General features: G+C 38.8%; 1 protein-coding gene across 1 annotated transcript in view; it reads left to right on the top strand.

Annotated features, from left to right (window-relative positions):
• The window catches only part of slco3a1a (solute carrier organic anion transporter family member 3A1a), a 33,883-nt gene extending 24,631 nt beyond the window's left edge, over positions 1–9,252 (top strand). Inside the window, exons 3-10 of the mRNA XM_051382054.1 lie at positions 2,824–2,922; positions 3,008–3,280; positions 3,714–3,878; positions 3,964–4,162; positions 6,173–6,338; positions 6,878–7,050; positions 7,153–7,217; positions 7,470–9,252. Coding sequence (XP_051238014.1) covers positions 2,824–2,922; positions 3,008–3,280; positions 3,714–3,878; positions 3,964–4,162; positions 6,173–6,338; positions 6,878–7,050; positions 7,153–7,217; positions 7,470–7,822 — 1,493 coding nt within the window. The 3' untranslated portion in view covers positions 7,823–9,252. The remainder of the gene's footprint in view (positions 1–2,823; positions 2,923–3,007; positions 3,281–3,713; positions 3,879–3,963; positions 4,163–6,172; positions 6,339–6,877; positions 7,051–7,152; positions 7,218–7,469) is intronic.
• The last annotated feature ends 4,155 nt before the right edge of the window (positions 9,253–13,407 follow it).

Here is a 13,407-nt window from a genome sequence, read left to right as displayed (position 1 = left end):
ATGTCGATTTTTTCACCTAACTCTCAGCAAGTAAGCGAATAAAGACATGCAGAATTTAACACACTGTGTTGTTCAAGATTTGGTCATGTTTCCATGCAGCAGCTCCCAAAGAGGAGGGTTTTTTTTGAACACCTCTTATACAAATATTAGTCTCCAGTTGATGAAGGGAAAAAACAACTATAGTGAAGCAACATTGGACTTGAAACTCTGCTTATGCTTTGACTACAAGATCCAGTTCACGTTCCTTCTAGCTTAATCTCGTTGTGAGAGACTCAACTTGTTGCATGCTTTTCCTCTGCTCGATTTGACCTTAAGACAAAACATAAAACATATTTTAGTTAATCTTTCATGTGGAGATTATCGACACGTTCAAAATTGCGTTCCCCTTGTTTCCTGTGCAGAGGCAGCAGATTGAAAAGGAGGCATGGTCCCTCACAGATTAGGAATCTTTTCCACATGTGAAGCTTGTGCTGTGGCACAGTGTTATCATCAAGGAGGCAGCGTTTCTTAAAGCAACCGGGGGTAGGCACGGATCTCGGTGGAAACATTTATCCTCTCAGTGGTCGTGGACTTGTGGGCTAGCTGAGCTGTCATCCCCTGGAAGGTGATTTCACTAACTGAATTTCCTCTTTGAGGTTTCCTGTGGTGAAAGCAATTGTGATGTTGTTGCTATGAGAAGACAACACTCGGTTTCTAAGGAAACACTCGAAACAGAGAAAACACAGGCCTCATTTGCAACACCACAGGCAAATTTGCTAGTCACTTAGTGACTGCAGCCCTCTGTCACGAAAGTGCTGTTAAACTGCACAGTTTCATTGGTATTTAGCCACAATAGCTTCTGCCTGCGTGCCTACATGAGTTTGTGGGTGTGAATCCTTCTGTCTGTATATATTGAGGTGGTAAAAGCTATTTGAGCTTAATTGTTTTAAACTTTGATTTCAGATTTTAACAGATGAGATTTTGTCCTGCATTCAGAGAGGAAATTGGCCTGAGCCTGCTATCTACCTTCTTTTCTTATTACAAAACCTCAGAAGCTAACTGAAAGAAGAGGTGAAATCCTGTCATGCTTTGGCGCCTCACGGACGTCGCTCATTTCCAAGTGTCAACCGCAAAGATGTTTCAACTGTATGCTCGTGAGAAAAAGAGGCAGCGTGGTCCCATCCCAACGATAAAAAACCCATATTTCTTTGTTTCACACTCCTCATCTCACCTAAATGAGTCAGTTCATACCACATTATAGGTAGCGAGCCACACCTAACAAATCTGTGAGCCATTTCCGTTATGTGAAGAATAAACTGTGATGTGAATGAGGCTACAACCACGTGAATTTGTTGACTCCCTTCCTATGTGGGTGGTCAAGGCAGGAAGCAGACCGTGCATTCACTCTCAGCACTAGCCAGAGACATACAAAGCTTAGTCACAGTTTCCACACTTGTTCATTAACTAGCTGCTTTTGGCATTCGAACAACTTACTGGAGACTGATAGCAGCGATGTGCAGGCCAACCTGCAGCCAGTAAAGAGGATGTTTCTAATGCTGCAGGGCCGGAGGAGGAAGTGGAATATCAGAGATGATTTTATCTTATTTTGATGGTAAATTGAAACTTGCGTTGCTGTTCTTGTGAGTAGCAGTGGCCAAACATGGATCTGCTTTGTTGCTGTGTGCCAGATACAGTCCAACAGTCCATACTGCAGTCTAATAATACCACAGATCACAGGACTTCCAGTCAGGGAGAAATTTGTCTCCCAAATTGAGCTTTGAGTCTTCATTATCTGCCTGCAGTCTGAGTCACAGTGCCAGACTCTCACCCTGCTGACAGCACTTTAATGAGGATTTTGGACCAAGCTCCACATTTTATCTCCAGCTGCCCACTAGAGCAGATTGGGACCAGAGAACTTGTCTCTGTAGTCAGGTGTCTTCCTCACAGTGTGTGTTTGTATCTGTTTGTTCAGTGTGTTGCCCTGCAAGGATGAGTAGGCGGAGCCATGTGATCGTAACGAGTAGTAGTGACTGTGTGTGTCGCTACCACTGCTGCACTCGCCTTGTGGTATTAACTGCCTGATATGATCTTTCATGACAGCCAAAATGTTTCTCTGTTTGCTATCTTGCTTCACACTGTGCCTCCTGGAAAAAAACACATAAAAGTAGAGCGGAAACAAAAAAAAGGGCTTCTCAAATGGGTTGAAGGTTTGCAGCTTTTTGGATTATTGCTTGGACGAAGCAAGACATTTGAATCGAGACAATCACTTTGGGCTCTCAAAACTGGTCATGTGTATTTTTCAGATTGTTTGACACTTTATGGACTGACTAATAATAATAACACTTACATGCTGTAGAGTTATATTACATCCCATGGCCTCCCTTGATGTTGATACATTGCTAAAATTGTCTGCTCTGCATAAAGAGTTGATTTTTAAATGTAAGTCATTCATGAATTCACTGACTTTGTTGCATGCCACACTGGGCTTAGATATATTAAAAAATAAAATAAAATCTTATTGTCCCACCAGAGCAGAAAATGTCTTTGTCTCACCAATAAAAACACAATAAAACACAATATAATAAACAAGCAATATATGTGCAAAAGTTGATATTGAACATATTGATTGCACATCATATAAGGGATCCTTTGTATATCTATTATTTTTACTGGACCATCATTCTGAAGATATTATAGTATTATACATTGCATCTCATGATTCTGGTTGGTGATCTGCTGTGTAGTATCTATAGCTGTTCTAACAAAACTGGGGTACTCGTTTTGAAGTGTCAGGTGATTAAAATCTAAACCAAACATTAAAGTTGATATCTGTTTCTTGTGCAGGAATCCTCTTTTCCACTCTGGTGTTTGGACCAGCTTGTGGCTTCATCCTCGGTTCCGTCTGCACTAAGTTCTACGTGGACGCTGTCTTCATCGACACCAGTGAGTCTAACATTTCTCCACTGCTCTTTTGAACATGTTTCTCTGCGCATGTGGTGTATTGATTGTCTGCTGTGCCTTTCCACAGGTAAGCTAGACATCACTCCGGACGACCCGCGGTGGATCGGGGCCTGGTGGGCAGGCTTCCTCCTGTGCGGTGCCTTACTCTTCTGCTCGGCCCTCTTTATGTTTGGCTTCCCTCAGTCACTGCCGACCAAGGAGAGAGAGGAGGGGGCAGACAGTGAGCAGGTTATGCTTCCTCCCTCTCTGAATTCAGACTATGAGACTCCTAAGTCCAGTAATGGGGTTGTACGCAACCACGAGCCTGCCAACAGCCCCACCTGCTGTCAGCAACTCAGGGGTGAGTGTGCAAGATCCTGTAAGAGTGCTGCAGTGTTGTCATGCAAGGAAAATACACATTCTGTAAATGTAAAAACATTTTAAAATACAGGAGATATTATGATCAATTTATTTTCTATATTTGTCAAATATGAATAAGAATTAAAATGTTAAAAAGTATGAGTTTGAAGCTATTGGAATTGCTTACTACTAAGAGTGACCAGCTCAGTGGTAGAAAAGGGTTCTGCTCCTTTTAATTAAAAATAATCATACTTCAGTGTCACAAGTAATGTGCTGGAAATGTTCATTTGTCATTGATTTATTATTCATATTATTTGATAGCTAAACAGAGCAGATGACAAAGAATACATAAAGGCAACAAGAGAGTCATGTCAGTCCTGTTAACCAGCATGCTAGGATATTAATAGTTTTCCTCTCTATGTCTGCATGACTAGTGATCCCCAAGGTGACCAAGCACCTTCTGTCGAACCCAGTGTTCACCTGCATCATCCTGGCAGCCTGTATGGAAATTGCAGTCGTGGCTGGCTTTGCAGCCTTTCTGGGGAAATACCTCGAGCAGCAGTTCAACCTCACCACCACCTCAGCAAACCAGCTGCTAGGTCTGTGTTCACACCAATCATGCACAGGCACACACATCTGTATACCAGTATAATAAACATGTTTTGTCTTAACTTTATTTTTAAGGAATGACCGCCATTCCATGTGCGTGTCTGGGGATCTTCATGGGCGGTCTGCTGGTGAAGAAGCTGAACTTGTCGGCGCTGGGAGCCATCCGCATGTCCATGCTGGTCAACCTGATCTCCACTGCCTGCTACGTGTCCTTCCTGTTCCTGGGCTGTGACACCGGCCCTGTCGCAGGAGTGACAGTCACATATGGCAACAGGTAAGAGAGAGCCTTAAAATATGGCAGCCATTTGAAATTAATGTTGAATACAAGCACTGACAACTTATTGACACTTATTTATTAAACTGCTGACAGCTTGTAAACAATGTGTAACTAGTGATGAGGGGTCATATGTAGACATTTCTTTGTTTACAGGCCAAAAAAGTTGGGAACCACTGGGTTATAGCAGTATTATTCTGTTATATGATATATCTTTGCATACTTAAAGTGACTTAACAACACCCTGAAGTGAGTGTTACATAGTCACGCTGTGTTAAAGTTACCGGGTTTAAAAAGAATTTAACTTCCTGGATAACTGGTCTTTTGACATGCTCTGTTCACCCAAGATTTTCCAGTTTAGCAAAGAGTCTGTTTCCATGACAAAGCCGGTCTTGTAACAACTAACATTCAGCTGATCAGGAACAGAGTATTGTATGTAAGAAAAGATTAAATAGTTGATCCCCAGAAAAAAAAAAACGAACATCTCCATCTAGAGTCAGCAGAGATTTGAATACTGTAGATTGTGAAATAACATTAGGATTTGTGTCCTATCATAAGGACCCAGTTGGTCTAATAAATAAATATGAGCTGTGAAAAGCTCCTTCCAAGGTTAGAGGACTTTATTGGAGGTGAACTGCAGAGGGTCTAAATGTGTAAATAAAAATTCTTATCACTGCCGGTCATTGGGGCACAGTGGGCTTACTTTTTATTCAAACAACTTTGTGTCATCTCATCCAGTCTATAAAAAAGATTTTCTATTCATAAAGTGACCTTGTGTTCCTCAAAGCTGCGCTGAATACGAATGTCACAGACTTCACAGAATCAGTCACCAGTCCTATGGTTTCAGAGCAAAGTTATCGTTCAACAGGACATTTCATCGACTTTTATATTGATTACCTGGTCGACTGTAACTACTGCTACTTGATAGAATTGCTGTTTTTCATACATATAAAGAGGCATTTATTAAAATCTTTGTCGCTATCTATTTTTTGTGGCCTGTCGTTGTCTAAAGCTGGGAATTGTTTGACATTTTCTGATAAAATTGGCAATAAAATACCTAAGTTTTGACACCGATACCAAAAAGCTACTTTTATACTAAACAATTTTTTTGCTTTAACAAAAAAAACCAAACTCCTTAAATGTATTAAATGTTATCTAAACAAAAGCAGCCTCACAAAAACTTTATCTACAAAGGAAGAAATCTAAATTTGATAAAATTATCATTCAATTAGTACATTTCTGGTTAAAGAAGAAGAAAACAATACAGCATATCTGGCATTCTTACTCTTTTACAATAGTAAATTTAATGTCTCCGGGATTTAGACTGTTCGTCAAATGAAAAAAGATTGTTGAAGACATTTTGAACACTGGAATATGCTATCGGCTTTTGTCACAGTTTCATGTCCGAAGCTGCAGCCGATACAACAGTATCACAATATGGAGTATGATCTTTGGCCTGAGCTATAGGAGGGAGGAAGGGGGTAATTGATCCTTTACACAACATTTTTAAAATTACACATTTTACACACATATACAGACAGTCAATTTATGTTTTGTATTACATGGAGATGTCAGGGGTTCTCCGGGCCAGTGGGCCCCTTTGCATTAGACCACTTACTGTAGATCACTAAGCAATTGATTTATCGGGCGTTGTTATAGATCCATAGTATGTATTATCTTACTACAAAGACATTTATTCAGAATATTTTCTTTATATTCGTTGTCTTTTCAGTGTAAAAGCAGTATTTTTCTCTGTATGGTGGTCCTTTTTTTAGAAATACTGACTTTAGGCCTTTTACTAGTTTTCAGTGTGGTAGCCTGGACTCCAGAACAGGTTAGCTCTGCAGTGCAGTTTCCATGGAGATGTAAAACTGGACCAGAGACCCATAGCATTACTGATAAAGGGCTGAGAGTGTTTCTTCGATTTTGCTTGTGCCTCATACAGATGTACAGTAGTTGGTACTCAGAGTGGGAAAGGATGCTCAGCTTTCTCTCCCTGTCTCTGTTCAGGACTCTGCGTGTCGGCGAGAAACCAGCAGCACAGTGCCTCAGTCACTGCAACTGCTTCACCTCCTCCATCAGCCCGGTGTGCGGCTCCAACGGCATCACCTACTTGTCTGCCTGCTTTGCGGGCTGCACCCGATCAGCAAGCACTCAGGCCTCTAACATCTCTCAGGTCTTTACCCTAAGACTGCTCTGTGATCGTGATCAGTGAAGAAAAATCAGAGGCACAATCCTCAAGCACGGAATAGTTATCTAACTTACTGTACCGCAGAAAAACGACCAGCTTAATCACAGATGATGCAGACTTTTCTTTATTAAAAATTATAGTTTAAAGTAAAAGAGTTCAGTATTTCACGGTTCTGTCGTCAGCTATCACACGCAGGGCAATCAGGTTTTACTGTGGTTTCGAGATCAGATGTCAACTGCAGATTAGTCTCTTCAATATTCAAATCACATGCTGAGAGAATTTCTTTCAGCTCAGCAGCACAAAACATAATTATTACTGCTGTCTCACTGCCGTAGTTATTGTAGTATTTAGTCATTTTTTTAAGTGCAGATGTAAAGTACAATCACTTAGCTCTACTGTGTTGATACTGGCTTTTCCTCCAAATGTTAAAATAGTGAAAATAACATGTCTTCCCTGTGATTCATCTGACTTGTATTATTCAAATGGTTCAAGGTTTAACCCTTTTGTCTTTTTTCTCTTCACAGAACCTGACTGGATGCAGTTGTATATCTGCTGACAGTGAATTCGCCACAGCGGTTCCAGGGAAATGTCCGACGCCGGGCTGCCAGGAAGCTTTCCTCACCTTCCTGTGTGTGATCTGCGCCTGCAGCCTGGTTGGAGCCATGGCACAGACTCCTTCTGTTATCATCCTAATCAGGTATATATATGTGTGTATTTTTGAGTATATGAATGGGTGTCTTCTTGCATAGAAGTATACGGAAAACAAAACATTATTGTATTCTATCTGCTTCTCTTGAAGGACTGTGAGCCCTGAGCTGAAGTCATACGCACTTGGAGTGTTGTTTCTTTTGCTACGACTCCTCGGTAAGAACTATTAAAACAACTTTTATCAGATAACACATTCATTTTAAATACTATGGGTCTGTGTCTAGAACCTCAGACGCTTTGGAGCACATACAGAGACAGTGTTTGGATATTAGTATACTGTAAAGAAAGAAAGGGTAAATCAGTAAAAGAAAGACTGATGATTTGCTTTTGACCCAGAATGCACACAAAGTAGTCTTTATTATCCTTGAAGTAATTTTTGTGGGCTCAGTTAGTGTTTCTGTTTTACAGGATTCATCCCCCCTCCTCTGATCTTTGGTGCTGGGATCGACTCGACTTGCCTTTTTTGGAGTTCAGACTGTGGCGATAAGGGTGCTTGTCTGCTATACGACAACGTAGCTTACAGGCATCTGTATGTGGGCCTTGCCATCATTCTTAAGGGCGTCGCCTTCCTCCTCTACTCCACCACATGGTATTGCTTACGCAGGAACTACAAGAAGTACATCAAAGGTCATGAAGGCTACATGACACCAGCTGAGTTTTACCCCTCTCTCACAGACGGACCCAAACAAGTTGACAGGACAAAGTTTATATATAACCTAGAGGACCACGAGGTTTGTGAAAATATGGAGTCAGTTTTATAGTTTGTTACGCAAGAAAAGGACAATGTGGATGTCCATATTCTCTCAGAGGACTATTTTATGATTTTATTCTTATTTTCTTGAAAGAATAAAATAAAATGTTTTTGATAAAGGCAATCTATTTAACGGCCTGTTCAGGTCACAGGAGATGTGGCTCTCCACTGCCCTCCAATGTCCTCGGTCAACTATCGAAAGGGTCCATTTTAGTCGTTTACGTATCAGCGAGGTGTTGTCCAGTGTTGCCGGTGAATTCCTGTGTTGACTTGGTGGTAGAAGACGACTACAGTACTGTCTGGCTCAGTCCTAGTTGATTATTAGTGAGTGGACATGATGCTACTACAACTATAGTTGCCATATCGTTTCCTTTCAGTCAGTGCACTGTGTGTTCTGTCTGTCACTCTCTCAAAAAAACGTTTGGGTGGTTCTTCAGTTATTCATATTTAAAAGTTGCCAAGTGTTTACAAACTAATAGTTCAGCATTTTATTTCAGTGCAGGAAGGTTTCTTATAAAACGAGAACATAAACACCTTGTCCTGGTTATTATAGTGGCCTGTTAGATGTTTTAACTGTCAGAAAATCGAGTCTAATAAATCTAAACAAGGTCATGTTTTCATGTCATCATGCACTGTTCGGTTTCTCGTTCTCTTGCTGGATCACAGGCACTGTTTTCGATACTGTTTAGACTAGACTATGAAGTCTTGTCTCATAGGTGCAAATGTGCAATTCATGTCTGATACATCCATGTTTATTACTAGTTTTGTGTCAGACTGCAGGTTTGTTTTTAATTATAGCAGTTTGTTTCATTTCCATGTTTGTTTTTACATCTGCAGAGTTTATTCAGCCTAATATGTCTTAATAAGGGATTATTCAATAAGAATGTTAATTATGTTTTCTTTTGACTTTTGCACATAGTGGAAGAGCAAAGAGGAAAGTAATATGTCTTTGTGTTTGGACATTCAAGTAAAAGAGGTAATGAGTAATATATTTGTTTCATTAGGCCCAGAATGTTTTATTAGATTGTATTTGAGAGGACAGTATAAATTATATATAATCTAATTGTCTGAGATGTGTGTGTCTGATGCCACAGAAGATTTGGGACAATTCATAGTGATGAAAGTAGTATGTTGCATTATTGGGGGGGAAACACAACATGTGTCTTCAAACCTGTAATATTTGGGATAAGGTTACAGAAATGCTACGGGAGGCTGTATGTGCAAGGTCAAACAAAGTGAACAACACAAAGAACACTGCATTTATTCCTGGACATGTATTTAAACAACTCTTCAACTCAACTAGGCACATACAACCTTTTACTCTACTGATCTCTCTCCAGTTACAGTTTTGACATCGTCCCTTTTCTTACACTTTTTGTATGGCAACATATAATTTGTTTTACTCTGAAAATAAATTATTTTTCAGAAAATAGATACAAATTTGTGTGTTTTTGCATTCTTTTTGTATAGTTTGTCATTGAGAGCTGCTTTGTCCAATGTTATTATTATAGTTTGGTTTGGTTTGGTTTCATTCTGTCATGAACAACCTACACAAAACAAACTTGTTCAAATATTCACACAACAAAAACTAAAAAGACACAAATTCAATCCAGTAAGGGACACAGGCATACAGAAACTAAAAATATAAGTTATATTAAAATAAAACAAGCTATAAACAGCATATAAAACAAACAAGGTGTTATGCATAAAATTGTATGACACAATAAAAACTCAATATGAGTTATTTATTACAATAACAAAGACTGCTGTGCCTCTATTAAATCACTAATTATACTAATAATACATTTTTACTAAGACTGGTGAATGAATCTCAGAAATATATTTTTTGATGAAATAAGGTAATTTAAAAACAGATAATATTATTGAAATACTACAAAATGTTTAATGGTAATACACTGAAATGTAATTTAAAATAAGTTTTGCCTTTCCTGATATTGAAACAAATATTTGTGTGTGTGATATACAGTACACATTGTATAGAACTATTCTATCAAATAACCTCGTTGAAGCTCTATGAAGGGAACAGCGCGAGGTTTTCAACTGTCCAGCTCATCGTATATTCTCAATATTGTAGTATACTAAGTGCTCACTCAGTAAGATGTAAAGCAGTGAGCCAAGAAATTAATGGCCCACACAAGCACAGAGAGTTCTCATATTTTGATTTGCACAGCATATTTAAAGCTACCAGTTTAGTCACTATTCAGAAAGGAGCCTTTGTGATGCTTTCCCAGACTGCTACTGAATGTGTTATTGTCCTTTTAAAAGCTGCAGAACTTTAATTAGTGTACAATGTAGATAAGGATGGTAATTGATATTGATATATATTGATATTTATTTATACGGCGCAGACAGTAAACACTGCTGAGAGAATGAAGGACAACAGAGCAGGCAAGTTTATTTGTACAGCTCCTCTCAACAAAGCAATTCAAACTGAAGAAAAGGCATTACAACTATATGCAGGAGAGAGACGAGGCAATAAAAAGCAGCACATAAATAGAATTTTAAGAGCAAAATAATAATAGAAATAATAGCAGATAAATATAATTGAATAAAACAGGAGAGTGAATGTTACAGTGCGGTACAAACTATGAATCCACTCAATTTATTCAACATCAGAGGCAAACGGAAACGTTTTAAGGTTCTGATTTAAAAGAACTGAGTTGGAGCAGATCTCTAGTTTTCTCAGAGTTTGTTCCAGGAATGTGGAGCATACAAACTGAATGCTGCTTCTCTATTAGATTAGATAAGAATCTGTGGACTGGACATTAATCAGACAGTCTGAGAGGTCTGAATTAGTACATCATAAACGTATTTTGGCCCTCAACCACTCAGTATTTTATAAAATGCCAGCAGAATTTTAAAGTCACTTTGACGCAGAGGAAGGCAGTGTAAAGATCTGAGAACTGGACTGATGTTATCACTCTGCTGGCCTCCTGAATGAACTGACCTTTAGAGAGACCTGTAAAAACACCATGACAGCAGTCGAGTCTGCCCTAAAGATCAAAGCATGGACAGGCTTTTCTCCATCCTGCTGAGATGTAAATCCTTTAATTCTTTAAAAGATAGTTGGCTGATTTTGATTACTGTGGAATGTCACCAATGTGTTTTGGACCACTTGACTGTGAGGCAGCTTTAACATAATGACACAGATACGTTTGCAGTCTATAAATATAGAGAGAAAACATATAAAGCAGCCAAGATACAACAAATACTGTCTAATTTTTTTTTTCTAGGCAAAAATAAGAGCGGGTTTGAAAGCCAATCCCTTTTTTATTTTCAGCTACTACATTTCCTGATGAAAATGTCAAAACACTATGATTGTGCTCAATAAATCATCATTTTGGGAGCATCTATTCAGTGTGCTTGAGATTGTTTTTTGCCTTCTTGCCTACCTGATAGGGTGTCTGCATATGCACACATTACCTCATCAACCACTACGTCCACGTATCCTGACATTTTGGTCAAACTGTATGTGAGCAACACTTTAAGCGAACAGTGTGAAATAATAGATGACATTTCTTTTGAGGCCAACAATGACATTCCCAAAAAATATTTCTAAAGGTCGCCCTCCGTGTGTTTCAAAAAAAACTGTCACACCTGCACACAGCCAATTAATGCCTGACCTTAGTCTGTCACAGCAGCAGAGAGTCAACGGGGTTCGGTTTAGTGCATGAAGGCATGTCGCTCTTCCACAGTGCACATTTTATCTGCTGTGAATGTGAAGACCGATCAGAGAGGCATTCGCTTTTAAATGTATAAATGAATCAAAATAATGACTTGGTAGCAAAGCTGAACTCCCTCTGCACTTCTGAACAACTGAGCCAAAACTGCGCTTTGTGTGTGTGTGTGTGTGTGTGTGTGTGTGTGTGTGTGTGTGTGTGTGTGTGTGTGTGTGTGTAAAACACCCACAAAAGGAGCACAAACATTTATCAAGGCACCGTTTCTTTGTCATCTTTATCAAATACAACAAAACACAGTCTGCTGGACTGGAATGAATCACAGTTTCATTATATCAGAGATCTCACTTGGATAGAATAAATAATTGATACTCTGTAAACAATAAATAATAAATCATAACTTTATTCAAAATGTTAATGTTTGGCTCGTGTACTGAAACATGGGCTTTTATGAAAACTACATGTAGTTACTATAATTTCTAAGCTCTAAATACAACATGCTTTGAAAAATTAGTGTGTGTGTGTGTGTGTGTGTGTGTGTGTATGTGTAAAGTCTAATAATAGCACAATGGCACTCTTCAACAGGACAAAAAAAGCTTGTGTATGACAACAGCATCAGTATCAGCAGCATCCGCTTCTGTTAACAATACTCTGTGATACACACCGCACTCCTGATGCTCGTCACATCAAAGACACACAAAATGCTAAAACTACTCGTCTCCGGGAACGTGTCCTCGTTGAAAGTCAAAAACACAGAAAAAGCTGACAACGGGACCCCAAATAGAAGCTGCTGCAGGGCAAGAGTTTTCTCTTTTAATCAAGAGGCTTTAATTAGCCTAATGGGTGCTTTAGTAAGACGAACTGTTACACAACAACTCCAGAAGAAAAAAAAATAAAGCAATATATCCTCAGTGGGAAGTTCTGATTTATGTTTTACTTATACTGTTGAGGGATATACTGTGTATGCTTTAGCGAATATTAATCTAGTGGAGTGGAGTTCAGCCTGCTGACATTCTGATTTTCATGCTTGGTTTCTCAACAATAAGATCACAAACTGTAGAAGATGTATATAAATGCAGAATATACAGTCTTAATAATGAATCAGCATTAGATAGCATTTGATGTTATTAGCAGGGTAAATATGGTTATTAGTCTTGTCATTATGCGCCATCTCAAGGCTCCAGCTGCACTTTTCACTTTATGCAAATCAGGCCTTTATACACGTCTATGAAATACATTGTGTAGATAATATATGCATGAAATTTGAAAACAGGCTGCTAACATTTTACATTTGCTTTGACTAATTAATGCCTGATTTGCAATGAAACACCATCGAACCATGTGTTAAAAATCAGCTATCCCGTATGTTGATGGTTATAGGCAGCAGACAGATAATAACAAACTATGATACAGTCGAGCTGAAGATTTTAGGCTGCTATAAAGTCTGACAAGCAAGACTGTGCAAGGGAATGGTCTGAGGGATGAGGATGATGATGATGATGAAAAAAAGGTATAATGTAATCTAGTCATTTTAATTATGGCATACTATAAAAAAAAAATACCACTCAAATGTGGATACACATACTATTGGTAATTACACTGGTAGCTTCCAGTGCAGGTAATGCAGGTGTTATAATTAAAACGGCCACTGTGCACAAACAATTGTAACTTGTAAGATAATTAAAATGTTTACTCAAAGCTTAATCACAAGTTAATTAAGCAGTAATTAGTGAAAGTGAAGCGGGTCTTTTCTGCAACTCTGACATATTATGTGCTAGAGGTATAGCAAACAGAGCTTTTCCCCTTTTTTTGGTTGCAGCGGTAATACAAAGATATATGGTCTGATGCATTTCTTTTTCCAACATCAGCAGTCTTGTCAAAGGAAAAAAAACTAAAC

The sequence above is a fragment of the Dicentrarchus labrax genome, unplaced genomic scaffold (assembly GCF_905237075.1).
Source record: "Dicentrarchus labrax unplaced genomic scaffold, dlabrax2021, whole genome shotgun sequence".
Classification (NCBI taxonomy): Eukaryota; Metazoa; Chordata; class Actinopteri; family Moronidae; genus Dicentrarchus; species Dicentrarchus labrax.
The sequence above is the reverse complement of the archived record's forward strand: the minus strand, read 5'-3'. Positions and strand labels throughout refer to the sequence as shown.